General features: G+C 55.2%; 1 protein-coding gene across 1 annotated transcript in view; it reads left to right on the forward strand.

Annotated features, from left to right (window-relative positions):
* TNFRSF1B (TNF receptor superfamily member 1B) overlaps window positions 1–17,815 on the forward strand; it is a 32,730-nt gene extending 14,915 nt beyond the window's left edge. The window contains exons 2-10 of the mRNA XM_042949200.1: window positions 1,443–1,542; window positions 2,884–3,012; window positions 3,684–3,833; window positions 4,290–4,383; window positions 4,788–5,026; window positions 5,565–5,642; window positions 6,602–6,636; window positions 12,814–13,021; window positions 15,846–17,815. Of these exons, the coding sequence (XP_042805134.1) occupies window positions 1,443–1,542; window positions 2,884–3,012; window positions 3,684–3,833; window positions 4,290–4,383; window positions 4,788–5,026; window positions 5,565–5,642; window positions 6,602–6,636; window positions 12,814–13,021; window positions 15,846–16,126 (1,314 nt within the window). The 3' untranslated portion in view covers window positions 16,127–17,815. The remainder of the gene's footprint in view (window positions 1–1,442; window positions 1,543–2,883; window positions 3,013–3,683; window positions 3,834–4,289; window positions 4,384–4,787; window positions 5,027–5,564; window positions 5,643–6,601; window positions 6,637–12,813; window positions 13,022–15,845) is intronic.
* The last annotated feature ends 5,660 nt before the right edge of the window (window positions 17,816–23,475 follow it).

Here is a 23,475-nt window from a genome sequence, read left to right on the forward strand (position 1 = left end):
GGCCCTGGGGTCATAGTAAAGAGTTACCCCCGACTCCGGGCTCGGAGGGCACCCGTCTTGGGTGGGGGTTGGCGTAGCCCTGCGTGCCAGGCGCCCTGGGGGAGGGGGTCGGGATGTTGGGTCCCAGTGACTATTCAGGGTGGGGTGCGTGCGGGGAAGCCTTCAGGGGGAGCCTGCTGAGAAGAGAGAAACGGATTTTTGTCAGAGGAAGCCTGGAGCTAGACCAGGTGCAGAAGGCACTTCGGGCAAAGGCGTGGGGACAGGAAGAGCCACAGATTGCTCTGTAGCAGGGAGCCCGGGCCCCGGGGGGGTCCTCCCCCACCCCTGCCCCCTCCCATGGCTTCCAGCTGTTGACAGGTGCCGCCAGGGTGGGTCTGGGGCTGCTCCCCGGGGCTGCTCATCCCCCATGTAGGACCCGGCCAAGAGTCTGGCTTCCCCAGGCTCTGCCAGTCATGCCCCTGCCCCCAACCCCCGGCGGTGCTGTGGAGGGAGCAGGGGAGGGCCATGTGCAGCTTCCCTGCAGCCTGATCCCTGGGTGGGGGTGGGGGGGCAGGGCTCTGTCAGTCCCACTTGGAGGCCGGAGCCCTTACCAGGCAGCACCCAGGGCAGCTGGGGGATGGGTGCCCTGCTGGGAAAAGGGGCTCTGAGTGGGGAGCAGCAGCACCTGCTCACTAGAGCACCTGGCGCCCCATAGGCGCTCGACGCATGGTAACCTGTCATTGTTGGTCATCGACAACCATTCACCTACTGAGCCCCAACCCTGTGAGCATCCCGTGCTGGAGGCTGAGGGTCTAGAGATGATGAGGCCGTTGTTTCTGTCCCCTGCATTGCAGACACTTATGGGGTGTGTGTGTGTGTGTGTGTGTCTGTGTGCGCGCGCGCGCCCACGTGGCAGGACAAGTAGGTACCCCCGTTTCAGCACAATGAGCTGGCTGTTAGAAGGGGCCCTATCCAGTGTTCCGAGAGAGCCCAGAGGAGGAGGAATCGGACACAGCCTGGGGGAGTCAGGGAGGGCTTCTCAGAGGAGGCAGCATTCAGCCAGAAACGTGAAGGGGTGATTCCCAGGTGCAGGAAGGAATAGGAGGAATCCCAGGCAGAGGGCCCTCTTGTGCTGGGCACTGTGGCTCTCTGTGACTGAGGCCACTGGCTTTGGTGCCTCACATCCGCCCCCCAGGAGTGGTAGGGGCTAGCCCTGTGCTCCGGCCAGCGGGCTCAGTGCCCCCGCCTCCAGACGTGAGCGTGCTACACTGAGGGAAGAAGAAGAGGCAGTGAGAGGCGAAAACTCTCCTACCTTCCCCTCAAAGGGAGAAGTCCCCACGTCAGTAGAGCCGCAACAGGGAGGGGGCCAAACACCTGCAGGCCACAGGATGGGGATATGGGTGTTAAGTATGACAGTCCAGGGGTGGCCATGCTGATGGCTGTCCTTCCCTTCCCTCTTCCAGGTTACATTACTCCCCTACGTTCCGGGGCCTGGAAGCTCATGCCAACTGACAGAATACTTCGACGAGAGGACCCAGATGTGCTGTAGCAAGTGTCAGCCTGGTAAGTAAGGGGTGGCCACTGGGGCCCTGACCCGCTGGAGAGGGTGTGTGGCGGGGGGGACTTGGAGTGGGGTAGGGTCACGGCGCTCAATTCTTACCGCATTCCTTCTATTTCCATGAATTGGCCCCACGCTGCCTCCTGCTTCAGGGCCTTTGCACATGTTGTTCCCTCTTCCTGGCAGAATTCCCAACTCCCTTTCTCTGCTTAGCATCTGCTAAGTGTCAGGTGCTGTTCTAAGTGGTGGGAATACAACAGAGAGCAGGGCAGAGAAAATCCTCACCCTCATGGATTTTGCATCTGATAGAGGCACAGACAAACCAACAGAGGAAACAGATATGTGGTCCCATCAGAGGGTAAATGCTGTGAAGAAAACAAGGCAGGGTAAAGTCAGTGGAGACAGATGGACTAGGCCTGCTGTTTTATATGGAGTGGTCAGGGAGTCTGACACCCTCTCTGAAGAGCTGACACTTGGACAGAGGCATGCAGGAGGTGAAGGAGTGAGTAGTCCAAATGTACAGGAAACAGCCTGTTGGGTTGGGGAAATAGCAAGTGCAAAGGTCCTGAGGTAGGAGCCTGTTTGGTGAACTTGAGGAACAGTGAGGCCAGTGTGTGGCCCAGAGTGAGTGAGTTAGCAGGAGCCATGGTAAGGAGTTTAGATTTTATTCTGCAGAAGCTAGGGAGCCATTGGAGGGCCCCTGAGCCATTAGCCTGAGGTGTGGGCAGGCACATGTGTACCTGTCATCTCCCACAGCCATTTTAAGAGACCTCACAAGTAACTCTTTTTCTGTTAATCGGCAGGGTCCCCATAAGAAGTTACTGGATTAGCACAGCAGTGAAGATGGCAGGATAGGGCTCAAGGCTCAAGAGAGAAACTCCTTAATGGTTTGCTTTGATGTTGTCCTATCCCCTGGCATGCCTTCTCTCTAGGCCCACAAGTCCCATGTCCTCATCCTTGGTAGGAGACCAGGGACTACATGTGTGCTGTTGGCTTACTGCTAGTTCACACCCACAGGTAAAGAGAATTGTAGCTATCGAGAAGAAAGGAGCTAGAAAACCAGTTCTCACTAAAGTGTGATTGACCAGTAACAGGCAGTCCCATTGGCGGAATCCCAGGCATCTGGAAAGAGCAGAGGGAAAAGTATTTTATGAGCATCAGGGGTTTGGAGATGGAGTGACAGCTGGGACCTGCAAGATGTTGGATGACTCGGTGAGGGACTTGGAACCCTTTCAAAGAGCCTTCCCAGCCAGGCTTTAAGACGCTGGGGCTCTGGGGAATGGCGGATGAGCCCGGGGCGCCGGCAGAGCTCCCACCCCACTGACCTCTGGCCCCTGCTTTCTCAGGCTACCATGCACAGTCGCTGTGCACCGAGACCTCAGATACCATGTGTGCCCGCTGCGAGGACAGCACCTACACCAAGCTCTGGAACTGGGTGCACGAGTGCTTGAGCTGTGACTCCCGCTGCACCTCTGGTGAGTGGGTTCAGAGCCGGGGCTGGGCCCTGACACCTTCCCCCGGCCGTTGAGCAGCCCAGCCCCTTTGACTCAAAGTTGGCTAGGATTACCCCAGGCCAGGTGTTTTCGTGCTCCGGAGCCTGGGGCTGTATGGGTACAGCCCTTCCCTGTTTACCAACAGCATTTTTTTTTTTTAAGTTTAGTTATTTATTTTGAGAGAGACAGGGACAGTGTGAGTGGGGGAGGCACAGAGAGAGAGGGAGTCAGAGCATCCCCAGCGATCTCCGCACTATCAGCGTGCAGCCCGACGTGGGGCTCGAACGCACGAAACCATGATGAGATCGTGATCCAAGCCGAAACCGAGAGTCGGATGCTTAACCCACTGAGCCACCCAGGTGCCCCCATCAACAGCATTTTCATCTTCTGTCTCACCAAGTCCCCTTTCACGGCGCCATGGGCAGGCAGGCCAAGGGCAGCCGTGAGAGAACTGTGCCCGCGAGACCGCGGGCCTTGGCACTGCGTGGCCAGTGTTCTTCTTGCCCCGTGCTGGGGCGTGGGGCGGTCCACCAGCCTTCTGGAGACCAGAGCTCTCTGTGGGTGGCGGGTTGGCTGGGCGACGGGGTGGGCACGGTGGTGGGCAGGGCCGGCGGAGGCGGGAATAACCCTGGGTTGCCCTCTCGCTCTCGTAGACCAAGTGGAGACTCAGGCCTGCACTCCGGAACAGAACCGCGTCTGCACCTGCAGGCCGGGCTGGTACTGCACGTTGAAGAGGCAGAAAGGGTGCCGGCTGTGTGCGCCCCTGCACAGGTGCCGCCCGGGCTTCGGCGTGGCCAGGCCAGGTACGGGGCTGGAGCCAGTGGGCCTCGGGGACCCCGCTGGGCCTCTCCTTCATGGGCACCAGCCCATCAGCTCAGGCCGGGAATGTCAGCAGTGGTGGCCAGCTGCCCGCCCTTTCCCCCTACCTCCTTTCCTCCGGCATGCCAGATTAGGCTCCTACTGTGCACTAGGCCCTGGGGATCCAGAGATGGGTCAGCTGAAGCCCAGGGTTACTGGAAAATCGGGTGGTGCCACGGAAGATGAACCCACGTGACCCCGGAGGCCAGGAAGTCACTAGATTTGGTTAACCGTCAACCTCGGCCCGGTGGGCACGCGCACACACACTTGTGTGGTTTAAGGGATGGAGGTGAAGACGGAGGTCCGTAGGCCCCTCAGACTTCCCCCGGGACTCTTGTGCCAAGGCCCAGTCATTCTGCTAAGTATTTGAGTTGGCGACGGGTTCCAATTTTTCCTCGAAGGAACTGCAACGTCAAATGTGGTGTGCGCTCCCTGTGGCCCAGGGACGTTCTCCGACACAACGTCGTCCACAGATGCCTGCAGGCCCCACCGGATGTGAGTGGCTGGGTCGATTGGTTCTGGAGGAGCAGGGAGGGCAGTCCCTGGGCGACTGTGGGGTCTAGAGCACAGACTGGCCGTGCCATGGTGCCTGAAGTCCCCGCATTCATTCCCTCGGGTGGAGGCATTGCCGAACCTCTGTTCAGCTCCTGGGTGGGTTTATCCTACAGTGGGTGGGTGGGGCCCAGCACAGACAGCAGGTGAGTGGCATCCTTGCCCTGGCAGTCAGCAATGGGGGGGGGGGGGGATGGGAAGAGGTGGGGAGGGGACACACAGGGGCGGTTCTGAGGGGTCGTGTGGCACGAATACTCTCTCCTCCCTCCTGGCTCCCATGGGTGAGCCCAGCCACGCTGAGCCCTCAGGCCTCTGTTGTGCCCTGACCAAGCCTCCTCCTCCCTCAGCTGTGGCTCAGTGGCCATCCCTGGCAATGCAACCATGGATGCCGTCTGCGCTTCTGTGCCTCCTACCCTGAGGATGGCCCCACGCCCAGCCCCCACGTCCCAGCCAGCGTCTACACTATCCCAGCAAGTGGAGCTGACTCCAGGCCCTCGCACGGCCCCTAGCACCTCCCTTCTGTTCGTGATGGGCCCAACCCCCCCAGCTGAAGGGCTCAGCACGGGCGACATCTCTCTCCTCATTGGTAAGTCCCAGGAGGGCTCCTTCAGCCTCCCTGCGTCCCTTCCCCTGTTCGAGCTCTGAGTCTCTCTGAGAGCCCCCTGCAGGCTGCACCCTGTGCTCTGCTCTGGGAGGCGGGTGGTGAGGCTTGTCTTCTTTCAAGACCTGGTGCTGTCACGAAGAACTGCCCGGGTGGGAGAGGCAGGGTCCGCGTTTTATCTGCAGGCAGAGGTGGTTTCCTGGTTGCCGTCTCCGATGAACTCATTAGCCGCTGGGCTGGGCCAGGTCACCCCATGGGCTTCCCTTCTGGGATTAGGACTACCTCAAGGCCAGAGGTCTCAAACTGGTGTCCCTGGGGCTGGATGTGGCCAATAGACATGTCTTGTTTGGTCAGATTTTTTGGTTATTTGTCTTGTGATTAAATTTGAGAGTCTCTGGACAGGGCTTGCCCCTCCTGTGACATCCCAGGCATGTTTGGTCACTGATTTAGCTGCTTGGCTCCCTGGTATGTTTGAGTTTGCTTTCTGCAGTTGTTTGGAGCTTTTTTTTTTTTGTCCTTCTAGGACTGATTGTGGCTGTGACAACCTTGGGTCTGGTGATCATAGGGCTGGTGAAATGTGTCATTATGACCCAGAAAAAAAGTAAGTTTTCGTTCCTTTTTCTTTCATGCATTCGTTCTTTCATTCATTCATCTGTTTCTTCAGGACACATTCATTCATTCATTCATTCATCCATTTGTTCAGGACAGATTCATAATTCATTCATTCAAACATTTGTTCAGGACACATTCATTTATTCATTCATTCATTCATTCATCCGTTTGTTTAGGAAGCTTTTCTGGGGTGTCTCCGGTCAGTCCAGTGCTGGGCATAGCTTTGTGGGTCAGACAGCTGGACAGGGCAGCCCCTGTTCTGTAGGAGCTCAGAGCCTGGGGTAGAAGGCAGTGCCACTAACTTACCTACTAAAGAGGCAAGATGCGGGGCACCTGGGTGGCTCAGTCGGTTTAGCGTCCGACTTTGGCTCGGGTCACGATCTCATGGTTTGTGAGTTCGAGCCCTTCATCAGGCCCTGTGCTGACAGTGCAGAGCCCGTCTCTGGATCCTCTGTCTCCCTCTGTCTCTGCCCCTCCCCGGCTTGTGTTCTCCCTCCCTCCCTGTCTCTCAAAAATAAACTTTAAAAAAATTAAAAAAAAAAAAAAAAAACCTTTAAAGAAGGCAAGATGCCACAGAGCTGTCCGAGGGGGTGGGAGTCTAGGATTGTGTCTGGAAATCCCAGGGGAGTCAGGCCTTCTGGAGCAGGTGGCATCTGAGCTGAGTCAGATCTCCACAGGCAGACGTGTGTAGGAAAGAAAAGGCACGCTGAGGACTTCGAAGGCACGGTGTGAGCACATAGGGGGACGCCGGAGAATCGTTGAGCGTGGCGGAGGGGGTGGGACACGGTCGGGCCGTCTGGGGAGTTGGGGAGGGCAACCGTGCACAGCCCCCAGGGCCGGGCCTGCTCTGGCTGGTTCCGCTTGGGCCCCATGCTGCCCTCCTAGTTAGATCAGGTGTGGCCTGAGGAAGCCATGCTCCCTGACTTGTCGCCTCTCTCTTCTTTGCAGAGAAGCCCTTCTGTCTACAAGGAGAAGCCAAAGTGGTGAGTACCCCCTCTGCCCTCCCCCTCCTCCTCCTCGCCAGTCTCCTTACTGGTGGGCCGAGTCGTGCCCACGGGCACTGGTGCATTCTGGGGGTTGGTCTGTCCATTGTCCGGGGGTGCACAGCCCTGGGAGGCCGAGGAAGGGCCAGCCGGTGTCTGTCCCTGGGGGTTAGGCAGCCCTCCGTGGGCTCAAAGAGGCTGCGAGTGTGAAGGGCACCATCAGAGCACAGGGCGCTGGCGGTGTCAGCGGCAGGCACGTGGTCACGGACGCATAGTGTGACGGCGGGCAGATGTGAAATGGCGCATGACTCCGTGTCCTCGCCGTCAGAAGGAAACAATGTCTGCTCAGCCCAGCCTGCAGGGCAGTGCCATTCGCTCAGCGGCAACAGTTGGCAGGCTGTCCGTGACCTTCACAGAGCGCTTCCCCGTGGAGCCGCGCTGGGGTACCCTGGTTTTCCAAAGAGGGCCCGGCGTCGTCTCTGGGGTTGAGGTAGAGGCGGGAGTTTGGGTCCCAGACCCTGGGCCCTGCTCTCCGCTTCGATCAAAGCAGCTCACCTTTGATCCTTTTTTAAAAAATGTTTTTTCACGTTTATTTATTTTTGACACAGAGACAGAGTGTGAGTGGGGGAGGGGCAGAGAGAGAGAGAGAGAGAGAGAGAGAGAGAGAGACACACACACAGAGAATCAGAAGCAGGCTCCAGGCTCTGAGCTGTCAGCAGAGAGCCTGATGTGGGGCCTGAACTCCCGAACTGTGAGATCATGATCTGAGTGGAAGTCGGATGCTTAACCAACTGAGCCACACAGGTGCCCCAGTTAAAAAATTTTTTTAATGTTTAATTATTTTTGAGGGAGAGAGACTGAGTGTGAACAGGGGAGGGGCAGAGAGAAAGGGAGACACAGAATCTGAAGCAGGCTCCAGGCTCTGAGCCATCAGCGCACAGCCCCACGTGGGGCTCAAACTCACGGACTGTGAGATCGTGATCTGAGCCGAAGTCAGATGCTTAACTGACTGAGCCACCCAGGTGCCCCGATTCTTTCTTTCTTTCTTTTTCTTTCTTTCTTTCTTCCTTTCTTTCTTTCTTTCTTTCTTTCTTTCTCTTCCTTCCTTTCTTTCTTTCTTTCTTCCTCTTTCTTTCTTTCTTTCTTTCTTTCCCTTCCTTCCTTCCTTTCTTTCCTTTTCTTCCTTTCTTCCTTTCTCTTTCTTTCTTTCTTTCTTTTCCTTCCTTCCTTCCTTCCTTCCTTCCTTCCTTCCTTCCTTCCTTCCTTTCTTTCTTTTTTTTATAAATTAGGGTGCATGAGGGACTTTTGTTAGAGACAGACCACTGACACAGTAGTTCATCAGTTTCTTATCAGGAAGGCCTTTGCCTGAAAGTGACCGAAAACTTAAGGATGACTTAAAGCAAAGGGGCTTTTCTTGCATCCCAGAGTCAGGGGGGCTGACAGCTGCTGGAACAGTTGGGTTGCATCCTGTGAGGTCGGCAGGACCCCAGGCTCCGCCACCTTCAGCCTGTTGGCCTTTGTTCTCTTGCTTGTGGCCTTGTATCATAAGATAGTGGGCCCCACTTTGCATGTGGCCTCCAGGTTTGAGGCAGGAAAAAGACGGGAAAGAGAGTGGCCAGGCCATTGATGGTGCCTTTTATCAGGAAATCAGACACTGATAGCCCTGAGTGGGCTTCTCCTTCCCTCTCATTGGCCAGAGTGGTGTCGTGGGGACCACCCTTAGTTGCAAGGGGGGGCTAGAAAAGGGGGGGCTTTGCTTTCCCAGCCTCTGTGGTGGAGGAGGGGAGGGACAGGACTTGGAAATGGGTGCGGGGTGAGCTAGGACACAGTGTTTGCTGCAACCCCGTGCCTGGTAGGCAGGGCAGAATTTTTACCCACTTTACAGATGGGGAAACAGAGTCTGAGGCACTCCCTCCATGTCCCCTGTCCTGCTTGGGCAAGGTTTCTTGACTTCAGCAATTTTGATATCTGGGGCCAGATCATTGTTTGTCACGGGGGGCTATCACCCTGCATTGGAGGCTGTTTGGCAAGATCACCGGCCCCCCCACCAGATGCCGGGAGCACCGTTTCTCAGGACCAGCAACCGAAAATGCCTCCAGATACTGCAAAATGTCCCTGGAGGAAGGACAGACTTGCCCCTGATGGAGAACTGCTGTGCCAGGGAAGAAGCTCAGCCCTTGGTGGCCCAGTGCCCAGGGTTTACACAGGGAGTTGGACTTGGTAGGGACTAGAGACTGATCTCCCCTCGGGCAAGAGACGAGGTGCGGAGAGGGAAAGCGGCTTGTCCCAGGCCATACAGCAGTGTATCTCTGGACCCCTGGCCCAGTGCTCTTTGACCTGCCCTGCAGTATTTCAGCAGATGCACGTTCTGGTTTGGAGGTTCAAACCGTTTCTCCTTCCTCCAGCGTGCAAATGCCACTCCTTCCTTTTTCTCTGGCTTCAGTTCAGCGAAGCTGACAGCTGCTGCCGGGTGGCACTGAGAGCCAGCACACCCAGCAGCCTTGCTACCACATTCTGTCTCCCCACCCAGGGTTTCCCAATACTCAGTGCGCTGAGGATGTCTCGGGTGTGGCCCCAGCAGCCTCTAACTTCCCCTTTCCGTTCACGGAGTTTCGTGTTCACTGAGTGTAGCTCAATTATCTGTAGAGTGTGGTTGAGTATCGTGCCCAGTGGTGTGCTGGTAATCGGCTCTCTGGGCAGGAAAAAAAACCAAAAGAACCCAAAAACCCGAGCTCGAATTTGCGGTGTTTGCTCCCACCATGGCCGGTCTCAAGCTGCCAGGAGCTTGCTGAGTGTGCAGCTGGGAGGAAGCGTGTGAGCCCGCTGCTCCTGAGCCCCATGCCAGGCCTTTTGCCTGTCCCCTGCCACCGAACCCTCACGCACCCCTGTGAGGCAAGCATAGAACCAGTTCCATTGTGCAGATGAGGACCCTGAGACCGAGCGAGGGTCAGCTACCCGTGTTAAGCTTAGACCACTAGGTAAGGGGCATAGCCCGGGTTCGAGACCCAGTCTGAATCTGCAGGCTTTGCCCTTATCCCCCAGCAGGGCCTGAGCTCACGGGGTGGGCGTCTTCCTAGGTGCCCTCCAGTGCCCAGGCTCCCGCCCCTGCCCCTGTCATGCTTAGCCTGCGCCCACTCAGCTGGTGGGCAGAAGCCCCCGCTGAGAGGCCACGGGGTCATGCTCCAGACCTGGGCCGCTGGGGTTGGGAGGGGGGAGACCCAGCGCCTCCCACCCCTCCTGCTGCGGAAGTGACTCCAACGCATGGCCGGACGGTGGCCTCCCTTTGGACAAGGCCAGCATACCCACGTATGTGAGCTCACCCACAGTCACTCCCATGGACACACTCACACGTGGGCTCATGTTTAACAACGAGAGTGAGCACCTGGGAGGTGCCGAGCGTGTGTGCTCATGCATTGCTTAGTCTCACAGCTGTGCTGACACCCAGACAGCATGATTATTGCCCCGGTTTTTATTTGGGAAATAAAATTTGGGCTCAGAGAAGTTAAGTGACTTTCCCTAGGTCACACAGCTAATGAGAGTGGCCAGAGACACAAGCCTCTCTTCACCACCCCCAGCACGTGCCCTCACACGTGCTCCTACACACACAGACAAGTGTGTGGGATGTTTTACCTCCCCCCCGCCACACGCACCTGTGCATACAGAGGTGTGAGCCTTGTGAGCACACACACACACAGGCAGACGTGGAAGGACCTGGCTGGTGGCTCTGCCAGAGTCTCTGCCTCTGGCCATGTTGGGGGCTGGGCGTGCTGGAGGCTAGTGGGCTGAAATCCTGGTTTTTGAGTGAGCTTCCTCCATACTCCCCCTCACTGGGGTCCCAGTCCAAGGAACAGGACTCAAGGATGCATCTGCCCCACTCAGAGCCTGCCTGAACTTTGCAACTTGTGGCTTTGGGAGAAGGAGGCAGATCGTGACCTTTGGGGGTTCCTGCTCTGCCCAGCCCCAGCCACAAGTAGAGCAGCAGGAGACTGGCTCCCAAAAGCCCCTTCTTTGGGGTTTTAAGGAATGCCATTTGGGTGCCCCTCTTGTCCCTCCTTCCCCTGCCTGTCCAAGCGCAGAGCAAGGGTAGGAGTGCAGTCCAGTAGCCTAGATCAGACCACCTGGGCAAAGGTTCAGCCTGAACTTGAGATGCCCTCCATCCCTCCAAAGCCCGGGGCCGTGAACCAGGGAGGCAGGACGCAGTGGGAAGCCGGCATCACTGCTACACGGATCTGGGCTCATTCCGCCTCCACCACAGCCCAGACCGGCTGTGATACTGAGCCAGGGACCCACCCTCTCTAGGACTCTGTGGCCTCAAGGGACAGCTTACAAAGAGGATCCTTCTGTCCTGATGACAGAAGCAGGCTCAGCTGTGGGAGAGGCCGTGGCCTTGGTGGGCGGGACAGGGGCTGGGTGGCCATAGTGATTGGCCAGAGAGTGGACTGCTCAGAGAGCGCTTGGGATTGGAGGCCAAGGGGTGTCAGACTTTCCTGGGGAGTGGGACCCGACACGCCTCCACCCCTATGGCAAAGGCCTTCCCTCTTACCTTACTAGGCCATGTCCCACCAGCCCTTCCCTTGCTTTGGTCCTCATTCCCCCCCGGGACCCTCTCATCCTGCACTGGTCCAGGGGCCAAGGGCAGCAAGTGAGAACGTGGCCCCTTCTGTCTCCTTTCTTCCTGGGATCTAGCAATCACCCGGGACCCCGAGGCAAAGGCTTGGGTGCCTATTCAGTTGGTGTGGGCAGGCGACAGGCTCTGAGTGGAGTTTCTGGGTGCTCCCCAAGCAGGAATACGTGGAAACTGGCACCTTGTCTTGGGCCTCCAGACCTTGAAAACCCAGACACCCGGGAAAGCTGTCAAGGGTTTTAGTCCACCTTACCATGTCCTAATTGTGTGACCTCAGGCAAATAACTCAACATGTCTGGTTCTCAGTTGCTACATCTGCAAACACTGGGCTGTTAGAAGTATCAATATAGTGTTTTAGAAGGACTTCGGCTCAGTGCTTGGCATTGAATAGCAGATATCAGCTAATACCTTATTATTATTGTCGGTGTTAGTTATGTTCTTCTGTGGGGAAAAGATATTAGGAGTTAGTCACAGAGCAGGCTTGGGGAATAGAATCTGGAAAGGGTTCCTGACCCAGCGTGGCCCAGGGCTCTAAATAAAAGGGCTGTCTACTCTGGAATGATGGAGTGAATACAAGGGCCAGCGAACGTTTTCCGTGAAGGGCCAGACAGTAAATATTTTAGGCTTTTTGGTCGTATGGTCTCTGTTGCAGCTACTGAAACCTGGTGTGGTAGCAAGGAAGCCGCCACAGATTTGTCCATCAACCAACGAGAGTGGCCGTATTGCAAATACAGTTGCATTTATGGGCGCTAAAACGTAAAGGGCACGTAATTTTGCGTGTCACAAAATATCATTCTTTGAACACTTTTTTCAATCATTTAAAAAATGTAAAAACCCTTCTTGGCTCACAGGCTGTCTGTACAAAGACAGTAGCAGGCCAGATTTGACTCATGGTACTAGTTTACCCCCACCCCCCACCCCTCACCCCCCGCCTGATTTAACAAACCCTTGTGTGGAGCTTTACGGTGTAACAGGCCCTGTCCTGAGCACCTTACAAATATCCAGCCATTGAATCTTCCTGACAGCCCTGGGAGGTCGGCTTATAACTCCCCCTTGATATATGAAAGAAAGGAGGCACAGAAAGGTTAAGTAACTTGTCCAAGGGCACACAGCTAATAAGTGGTGGAGTCGTGATTTTGTACCCACGTGGGTGTGGTTCCGTGCTCTTGGCCGCCAGGCTGGACCACATCACCCTGTGCTGTTGGGGTGACCTTAGGAAAGTCACTCTCCTCTGGGCCTCTGTTTCCTTATGCGAAATGAGGATGGAAATCTTGCCCCACCTCCAGGACTGTTTGGTGAGTAGTCCCACCCTCTTAGGGCTCCCGCTCCAACAGAGCAGCCAAATGCTGATCACAGAAATGACGCAGAATCCCGCATCCCGAAAGCGAAAGCGCCGTGTGTGGAAAGCAGGTGCAGGTGTGGGCAGAAGCGCTGTGTAAACTGTGAGGGTGCTGAGGCCACGGGGGTGCAGAAGGGTGCACGGGTGTGAGCAGGGAGAGGAAGACGAGCCGGCTGACGGGCTGACTGCTCTCGCTCCTCTCCTGCCTGTCCAGCCTCACCTGCCTGCTGACAAGGCCCGAAGTGCCCCCGGCCCCGAGCAGCAGCACCTGCTGACCACAGCGCCCAGCTCCAGCAGCAGCTCCCTGGAGAGCTCAGGCAGCACCGCAGACGGGAGGGCGCCCACCGGGACCCGGCTGCCCGCAACAGGCACGGAGAAGGCCGCCGGGTCTGGGGAGGCCTGGGCCAGCTTCAGCAACTCAGGTAGGATGGGGGAGCCCACGTGGCTTCACCCCCCGCGTCGTGGCTCTTCCTGGTTTCTGGCTTAGCCGGCCCCTCCTGGGCCTCCCCCGTAGGGCAAGGCCTGAGCTCCTAGCAGGGCATTGGAATGACTGTGCGACTAGCCTGGGCTCGCCCCCCCAGCCTCTTCTCTCCGTCAGATGCAGCGCTGGGCCACAAAGCTCTCTCGTTTCTCTGAACCTGCCAAATCTCTCCCACCTCTGCCCACGTGAGTTCTTCTACCAGGAGCACCCTCCCTTCTAGACAATCCCAGCTTATTCTTCGAGTCCCCGATAGCCAGGAAGGGAGTTTCCCTGCCTGGTATTATAATACATAAATATGTAACATAATATTATATATTGATATCATATTTTCACACAATTATTACATATTGTATACTGCTTATCGCGTAGTATATATTATTAGATGACATGTAGCATTATAGTGTTATATTCAGACCTATTATATTTTATAGATGGGGAAACTGAGGCCCAGAGAGGTTGAAGAGCTTGTTCAAGGCCACACAGCTAGTATACGGAAGAGCCAAGAATACCCCCTGGGCTTCCAGGCTCCAGAGCCCTGGGGTGGAACTCTGGATGAATAAATGTGTCTTTAGGGCTCCACTCACTGTGGGCCATTGCCCAGTCCTTTGGACCTGAAGCGTCAGGACTGTGGAGACCTCGTGGGTGCTGGAGAAGCCCAGGCCCCATTTACACAGGATACATTTTGCCCTGGACCCGGTCTGTGACAGGGGTCCAGAAAGCCTGGGGCTTCCTTGGTGTATTTTGTAGCGACAGGCAAAGCCCACTGGCCTGCGTCTGTCCTTCTCGCCCTGGCTGGCGGGAGGTCAAGGAATGACAGTGCGCTCGGGTCCTTCCCGGATGCCCTCCTGACCGCTCCGGTGCCGTGAGGATCCGAACAGGCTCCTTAACCCTGCCTCAGTTTCCTCATCTGGAGATGAGCCCAGCATCCCCTTGGCAGGGCTGCAACATCTCTTCCTACCTGATTGTGGGACAGCTCCCTCCATCAGGACCGCTCCTGCCCCGGCTGCCCCCTGCACGGAGGCGCCCCCACCGCCGTATTCCCCTCACCAGTGCGATGTCTCGTCAGCAGCCCCACCCAGCCCGAGAGCTCCCCAAGGAAGAGACATAGCCCGTGGTCCTAAACTTTTGTTGAATGAGGGAACGGAACTCCAAATACAAACCCCTGGTCTTTGTCCAACTCTTGGTTTCATCTTTCTGATTTCCTGGTGACACCTCTCCTGCAGTCATCCTGGCCCCTTGACCATGTCTGCCCACCCCTCCTTCCTCCTCCTCCTCCTCCTCCTCCTTCTGTTCCTCCTCCTCCTCCTTCTCTTCCTCCTCCTCCTCCTTCTCTTCCTCCTCCTCCTCCTTCTCTTCCTCCTCCTCCTCCTTCTCTTCCTCCTCCTCCTCCTTCTCCTCCTCCTCCTCCTCTTCCCCCTCCTCCTCCTCCTCTTCCCCCTCCTCCTCCTCCTCTTCCCCCTCCTCCTCCTTCTCTTCCTCCTCCTCCTCCTTCTCTTCCTCCTCTTCCTCCTCCTCCTCCTCCTCCTCCTCCTCCTTTTTAATGTTTATTTATTTATTTTTGGGGGGCGGGGCAGAGAGAGAGGGAGTCTGCCCACCCCTCCTACACCCTGCCACTTCTCTGTTCCCTACCCGACTCTCTGGTGTCACCCGCACTCTCCCCTTCTCTCCTCCCACCCAGTCACCTCTCTCTCCTGTGGAACGTGTGGCTGTGCCCCCTTGTAGTCCCCCATCCACCCCTGCAATGTCTCATTCACCATGTGCAAAGGCCACGGTGACTGGGTGACATTTGGGTGCTATGGAGGCTCAGGGTGGAAATTTCCTTGAGGCCCCGTGAGTTCAGCCCTCCCTCCCCTGGCCTGTCTGGGGCTGTTCTGAACAGAGCAGCTCACTGGCCCCATCCTCCTTCCAGGCTTCCCTGGAGTTGGAAGCGAATGTCCGTCCGGCCCTCCCCACGCACCCCAGACAGCACACGTGTTTGGGGACTTGGCAGGTCCCTGCAGGAAAAACAGGGACAGCTCTCACTCTTGGAGGGGTTATCCCGTGTCCCCTCTCAGCTTATCCAGCATTCAGTCCCCCACCAACTAGCTGGGAAACTCAGATGCCCCCAGGGCTGGGCGAGCAGGTGGGCCGGAAAGTAGGCAGATATCCTGGCCTCAGTGGTGAGGACAAACCACCCCTACCGCATTCTGGAATCCCAGATTTAGGAAATCACAGAGGCAGGCCTACACGGAGGAGAAAGATTTGGGGCAAAAGACACTATCAGGCTTAGTGTTTCCTCTCCACAAAGGAGCAATTTCCAAACCCTTTGATGTTTTTTTCATGTTACACAGATAAGGGGCCAATGACAGAAGGCTGTCGCCTTTCCAGAGTTGGTTTGGTCAGGACTGTGGAGGCTTCCCGCACTTACGGGAAAGTAACTCACCCTGGTCGCTTGATCACTGTTCTGTCCCGTGTACTTCCTGCCCCTGCTCACCTCTCTGAATCTCTGTGGGGGCATGTTTTGTTCCTGGAGCACCTTCCCCTGCTTTGTGGACTGGCTCCTCCCACCTACAGGGTGAGTTGGGCTGGGAATTACTTGGCAGATGAGGACACTGGAAATGCAGGCGATGAAGGTTGAGTTGCCCAAGATCACGTGGCCTCTAGGCCCTTCGCCCGGTGCTCTTGACCCTCTTGTCTTAATCTGTCTCTTGGGCAGGGGACAGACTGCGAAGACGTCCCCCTGCAGACCCCTGACTCGCCGCCCTCCCCCATCTTGTGTTCAACAGAGCATTCCTCTGGCAGCCACGGGACCCAGGTCAACGTCACATGCATCGTGAATGTGTGCAGCGCCTCCGACCATGGCTCTCAGTGCGCCTCCCAGGCCAGCTACACGATGGGGGACGTGGATGCCAGCTCCTCCGGCTCCCCAAATGACGAGCAGGTCCCCTTCTCCAAGGAAGAATGCCCTTTTCAGTCTCAGCCAGGGGCCCCGGAGACTCTGCTGGAGAACCCAGAGGAGAAGCCCCTGCCCCTTGGTGTGCCTGATGCTGGGATGAAGCCCAGTTAGCCAGACTGGCTGGCATGAGTTGTGTCACGGCCGAGGTGGCTGTTCCCTGGTCCTTCTGGGCCCCCACCCCCCAGGACTCTGGCTCTTTCTGGGCCAAATTCCTTTAGTGGCCTTCGCAGCCTCAGCCTTCCTCTCACCTGCTGGCAGAAGGGTGAGGCAGGGAGAATCGTGGAAAACCCGTCCTGCATGGTGTGCTTCCTTCTAGAAGGCTGGTTGACATGCACGTGCTGGGCAGCCTGGGGCCGGCGCCTGCCTCTCTGAGAGCTGTCCTCCAGCTGGTCCTGTGAATTGGGCTTCTGGAGCCCTTATTTTGTTTTTTATCCTTGGACGCTTCCCAGCTCTGGTTTCCTGGGAGGCCCCAGCATCCCGGGGAAGAGGGACTCTGTGTGAGTCATCCACGGAGAAGGGGCAGTGCTTTAGCCCGAAATGCTGAGACTGCAGGGTGCTCCCAGCGGGGGCGGGGGAGGGGGATGTCATCGATCAGATGGTTCTATTCAGGAGGGGGCGGCCACCCCTGATGGGGACAGGGGTCCCCCAGTTACCTTGCACCACCTCCAAATCTATTCCTGGCAGCTTCGCCTCTTGAACAATGGTGTGAAAATGAGACACCCTGAGGGCCCAGCCCAGCAACCTGCACGAGTATCATAGCTTGGACAAAATGGCAGACCTCTAACCGAAACATGGGGCAATTAAAGAACAAAACAAAAACCCACCACGCATGCAAACAAGCCCGCAAAACAACAAAGCCGAACTCGAGACTTTGCTGTTCTCTGCTTTTGACCTTCACTCCCGACTTACCTATAGCTCCGGTGCAAGGCCACACCTCCTATCAGGGAATTTCAGGAACCAGAGATGACTGAGGCTCCCCGCAGCCGTCTCTCTCCTCCTACCTCAGCCTGGACCTTCCTCTGCCTCCCTGGGAGGTACTTCTCCTCCCCTTACCCCCTTCACTGTTCCTGGAGTCCCAGGCCCCAGGGAAACCCACGGGGCCACTTGGGTATTGTGCCTGCCATGATCTCAAGTGGATGTGGGATGCTGAGAGCCAGTTTTGTGTGTGTATATGTCTGTCTGTCTGTCTGTGTCATGTGCTGTTGATCTGTGTAACCATGTTGTTGGGTTGAATGTCCTGCCTGAAGCAGCTCAAGCCAACAATTTTGTCAAAGGATTCTTTTCCATTAAAAAGTCAGTCCACTTCCCCCAGACACATGCCCCAGAGCCCCGCAGAGCGTGGACATGTGTGGCCTTGACTGGATTCTGGAAGGAAGACGGGACTCCTGGAGAAGCCAGTTGGGGCCCAGGGACTTGGATCCCTTGTTGAAAAATTCCACTGGACTTGAACTTGGCAGCTGAACTTTTGGAAGGTAGGAGAGTCCAGTCATTACCATCCAGAGAAAGTAACAGCTTCCCAGAAAATCCAGATTCCCCTAGAGTCAGGATATTCTACTGCCTGGACTGGCCAGGGTCTCTGCCCACAATTGGACGCCGTGTGGCAATGGAGCGTGTCTGCCCCCTGGTGGACCATCCTGGGAGGGCCTCAGGCCTCACTGCCATTTCCTGGGGAAGCTCTGAATTGGAAGGAGACCTCTCTGCTTGTGACCTCAGTTCCCAGGCTTGTGTGGATCCCAAGACAAGAGTTTGCACCGTATACTGGACAGCGTTCCTGCTTGGAAATAAACCTTTTGTTTGTTACGCATTGACTCCTGGCTCTGGCTTCGGGTCTGAGCTGGGGTTTGTCCGTGGTCCTACTTGCCCGCCACCAGCGCGTAGGGGGAGAAGTTGCCTTGGCCACTGCGCTGACAGGACCTGAGAAGCACCCCCAGACGCATAGCTGTCCTTGCTGAGAGCCTGGCTGCTCTCTCAAGCTCCGAATCACTCAGCTGGCCTCTGAATATGCCCTCATCACATGCCCTGTCGCCTCAGTGTCCTTAGCCTGCTCTTGGGGTTAACTGGGGCCGTTGCAGACCTTCTTGTCCACATGCAGCCCCCCTGCTCACTTAAGGGAGTAAGGTTCTGGCCTCCAGGAGGCCCCAGTGTGGTGACATCTGTGAGGCCCGCCACAGGGTGCTCAGATGAGCTTGGGGACAGGGGAGGTGCAGCTCAGAGAACCGCCACAGGAGGGTTCTGGAGGTGACCTTTGATCTGTTTCTGAGGTGTGAGCCAGAACAAAGGGTGGGGAGGAGGTTGCAGGCACTTGGAAAGGCCAGGAGGGGAGGGAGACCCAGGCCCTTGAATTCCTTAATCCGACCTCTAGATCACTCACCCTTTTTCCTGGGCCACTGTCACTCCCTCAGCACTACCCTCTTCTTTCTTGGTGATTTCCTGGGAGCCCTCTCCTCCCGCAGCCTTGCCCTCTACCCTATCCCTACCCTAGAGCAGGCTCGGCAAAGTCCACGTGGTAAATATTTTCCAGTTGGGGGCTCTTACGGTTTCGGTCACAACCACTCAATTGTGCTGCTGAAGTGAGAGAGCAGACACGGCACATTCACAAATGAGGGTCCACGGCGTCCACACCACCAGGGAACCCCCCGCTTCTCAGCAGGCACCTCGAGGTGTCCTACAGAACGGACTGCCTTCTGGAGGCACAGGGTCCCACAGGGTAAGGGCTCAGTCCCACAAGCCCGCGACCACTTCGGACACCAGTCACAGGTCCAGGTGGCCACCTGTGCTTCTGACCGATGGGCCGTGTGTCAGAGGTTCCCGTGACCCCCTCCTGGATTTCCATTTATTTGCTAGAGTGGCCCACCGGACTCAGGAGACCAGATTACTTACTCGATTCCCGGTTTATTGCAAAGACTCTGGAACATAAAGATGGGAGAGTTGCAGAGGGCAAGCTTTACGGGGGGATGGGCTGGAGCTTCTGGTCCCCCTGGGTGTGTGCCCCCCCCGCCCCCACCCCTTCATGTGTTCACCAACATGGAGGCTGTCTGAACCCCGCCCTTTAGGTCTTTATGGAGGCCTTGTTACGTGGGCATGATTGATGAAGTCATTGGCCATTGGTGACGGATTGAACCTCCAGCCCCTCTCCCCACTTAGGAAATTTTAAGCGTTTGAGGGGCTGTGAGGCCAGAAACAGAGGACGAAGACCAAATATATATTTCTTATTATAAATCACAATAGCAGAGGGTATAAATTTGGAGTAACTGAGGGCAGCCCCTCCTGCCTCTTCTTTCTTTTCTTTTTTTTTGAGAAAGAGCTAATGGGGGAGGGGCAGAGAGAGGGGGACAGAGGATCCGAAGCCAGCTCTGTGCGGACAGACTCACAGCAGAGAGCCCGATGGTGGGGCTCGAACCCAGGACCCGTGAGATCACAACCTGAGTCAAAGTCAGACACTCACTGCGCCACCCAGGTGCCGCCTCTTTTCCTTTTTTAACCGTGATGGGGTGAGTGGTTTTGCTAAGGCAGGGCTGGCGTGGGGGGCGGGGGGCGGGTAGGGGGTGACCGCGGTCCTCCTCCGTCTAATCTTCATGCAGTCGTCGTTGCTATCGGGCACTCTGATGCACCAGCTCAGAAGTCCAAACCCAGGTGCCCAGGTGTGACCACTTCCTGTGTGACCGGAGGGAGATTAATTCACTTCTCTGTGCCTCACCCTTATCTGTAAAATAGGATTAATACAGTGCTTCCCTCCGAGTTTGGAATTATTTGAGTTACTATCTGTAAAATGCTTAGAACTATGCCAGGCACATTGTAAGTGCTCAATACATGCTACTTGCTATTTTGTGTGTGTGTGTGTGTGTGTGTGTGTGTGTGTGTGTGTGTAGGTGCTGGGGATCACGAGTCCAGGGCAGCCAGGGTCCTTGTCCAGAGCTCACAAGCTAGGAAGGGCTATGTGAAGAAATACATGTAGGCCAGGCCAGGTGACGGTAAGTGCTGAGAAGCTAGCCTGTGGGGTGGGTTGAGGAAGGCTTCTCCGAGGAGCTGGTGTTTGAGCAGAGGCCTCGCTGAAGGGAGGGCAGCACAGCCTTGGGACTCGGGGTAGGGCAGGACATGAGGTCGTGGGGGTGGCTTCAGAAGCCACAGAAAGGATGTAGGGTTTTATGTTTTGGCGTGTGGGAGGAGTCCAGGGAGTGTGAGAAGTTCCTTTTTTTCCTTTCTTTCTTTTTTTAACGTTTTCTTTATTTCTGAGAGAGAGTGCAAGCGGGGGAGGGGCAGAGAGAGGGGGGGACAGAGGACCCAAAGCTGGCTCTGAGTTGACAGCAGGGAGCTTGACTCAGGGCTCAAGTCAGGAGATCACGACCTGAGCCCAAGTCAGATGCTGGATGGACTGAGCCACCCAGGCGCCCCTGGAGTGTGAGGAGTTCCTTAAATTGTCTGGTCTGCAACTTGGGCAACTGAGCTTCAGTTACTTTATCTCCACAACTGCCCCAGGAGATAGGCAGAGTACCCATTATCCCTGCTGTGCAGAGGAGGGCACCCAGGGGTGGGGGCCGGAGGTTTGATTTTTATCTAGAGTCAAGTTGGGAGGACAGCCTGTTCCCTGTGGGAGGCTCCTGAGAACCGCCTCCTTAGAATTTCACCAAAAAGTCAACTGAGGCCTGGGTTTAAAGGGCAAGTTCTCTCTCTCTCTCTCTCTCTCTCTCTCTCTCTCTCTCTCTCTCAGTCTCTCTCTCCTGGGACTCCCCTGTCCTGCCTGGAGCTCCATAGTCAAAAACCAGTGAGCAGGGCAGCATCCGGAAAGCTGGGAAATTGAGCTGAGAGGCTGCTTGGGGCAAAGCTAACAGTGAGGAGTCCCTGGATTGGGTCCCAACGTCACCAAGGACCGGACCGGCAGTGTGAACCTAAAGCAGCCACTGTCCCTCTCTGGAGCTCAGAATCTCCACCTGTAAGATGAGGGGGCTGCCCTGAGCTGCGCTCTGTCCTTGTACTTCCCACAGGGCTGTCTGTATCTTCACAAGACAGTCTGTGCCTGCACGGTCACATTCGGTAGCCACTAGGCGTGTGCGAGTATCGGGCACCTGAGTGCGGCCGGTCCAAACTGAGATGTGTGAACTGCATCCCAACACAGAGCACCGACATTTGAAGACTCCGTGCAAAGCATGTTTATAGAATATGAGCTGTCAGCACAGAGCCCATGAGTGGGAGATCTTGACCTCAGTCGAAGTCGGACGCTCAACCGACTGAGCTACCCAGGCCCCTCCCCTCCCCGCCCCCATGAGGGCGGAGATTTTTAAAGTATCACTTTTATGGAGGAATGATTGACAGAAAACACAATTTAGCAATTCTAGGTGTGCACTTCAGTGAATTGTGACAACTGTATACAGCCTTGTGACCACCACAACGGTCAAGATACAGAAGTTCCATCACCCCATAAAGTTCCCTTGTACCCCTTCTTTTTTTCTTTTTTTAAATTAAAAAAAAATTTTAAAGTAATCTCTATACCTCACATGTGGCTCGAACTCATGACCCTGAGATCAAGAGTCACATCCTCTACAGACTGAGCCAGCCAGGTGCCCCCGACCTTGGGTCTCTTCTTAGGTCATCTCCCTCCTCCAGTCCTGGCCCCTAGCACCCATTGATCTGCTTGTGCCATCGTAGTTTGGTCCTTTTTGGAATATCATACAAATGGAATCATAGTATGTGGTCTTTTGTGGTCTGGCTTTTTACATGAAGCTAATGCTTCCGAGTTTCCTCCAAGATACTGTCTGTATTAACAGTTTGTTCCTTTTTATTGCTGGGTAGTAATCTGTCGTATGGGTACAGGACAACCTGTTTATCCATTCTCCTTTTGATGGGCATTTTGATCATTTCACTAATAGTCAAAGTAGGTTTTGACTGTTATGAATAAAGCCACTGTGAACATTCTTGTATGTCTTTGCTTGTACATGTGATTTCATTTCTCTTGTGAGTAAATATTTAGTAGGAAGATTGCTGTTTGATAAACGCACCTTCAGACTGATTACAAATTGAGGGCACAAAGACTGTCTGTAATACTAGTTGAACAAATGGGTGTCCTGGGATCTGGATTAAAAATGTATTCATTTTATTTTATTTATTTTATTTTATTTTATTATTTTTATTTTTATTTTTTGAGAGAGCAGGGGAGAGGGGCAGAGGGAGAGGGAGAGAGAGAATCTTAAGCAGGCTGCGTGCTCAGTGTGGAGCCTGATGTGGGGCTTGATCCCATGACCCTGAGATCACGACCCTAGCTGAAATCAAGGGTCAGATGCTCAACCGACTGAGTCACCCAGGTGCCCCTCTGCATTTTTATTTATTTATTTATTTATTTATTTATTTATTTATTTTTAAATTTTTTTTTTTAACGTTTATTTATTTTTGAGACAGAGACAGAGCATGAACAGGGGACAGGCAGAGAGAGAGGGAGACACAGAATCTGAAACAGGCTCCAGGCTCTGAGCGGTCAGCACAGAGCCCGACGCGGGGCTCGAACTCACGGACCGCGAGATCATGACCTGAGCCGAAGTCGGACGCTTAACCAACCGAGCCACCCAGGCGCCCCGCCCCTCTGCATTTTTAATAAACTCCCCGGGACAGCCAAGTGGTTCTGTGCTGGAAGGTCTGGACTCTGAGATCCTTCAGCTCTAATGAATGGGCTGCTTCCCTCCCGCCTTTCATCTGTGGAGTCTGAGGTTTTACACCCAAACCTCAGCTGCTGAGGTGACCCAGAGTTGAGACTCTGATCTGTTGGTCCCACATCAGAGGAATTTCAGCCCACGGTCACCTTAATTAGCTTAGCATTATGAGGGCTGATAATTATTATGGTAAATACACTCATTGCCATCCTGCTTCCTGCAGCTTTTGGCTTTTTATGAGCCTGAGGTCTTCTTCCTCTCTTTCTGGTGCTAATGCAAGACGATGTGCAAGATGAAGTCTGATTTGTTGACTTAGTCCTTCATTCACTTGTAGCAGTTTACCTTATTTTTTTTAAGTTTATTTATTTATTTTGAGAGAGAGATGGAGTATGCACGTGTGTGCAGGGGAGGGGCAGAGAGAGAGAGAGAGAGAGAGAGAGAGAGAATCCCAGGCAGGCTCAGCACCATCAGTACAGACCTCCATGCAGGGCTCAAACTCGTAAACCACGAGATCATGTCCCAAGCAGTTGATGCTTAACTAACTGAGCCATCCAGGCGCCCCCGTTTACAGCATCTTTAAATGAGTCTTTTCTGTGCAAGGCAAAGTCTAGGTGCTGAAGAGGCATCTGTGAAAAAGATAAAAATCACGGTTTTAGGGGGAACTTTTAGGGTGAAGAAAGGTAACAACCAAAAGATAGACAAATAAGGTAATTGCAAATAGCATTAAGTTCTATGAAGAAAGTACAACAGGGTAATGGTTGGAGGGAACTTTAGATAGGGCAGCAGGGAAAAATCCTCTCTGAGGTGTAATGTTTGAAGCAA

Source organism: Panthera leo, chromosome C1 (assembly GCF_018350215.1).
Source record: "Panthera leo isolate Ple1 chromosome C1, P.leo_Ple1_pat1.1, whole genome shotgun sequence".
Classification (NCBI taxonomy): Eukaryota; Metazoa; Chordata; class Mammalia; order Carnivora; family Felidae; genus Panthera; species Panthera leo.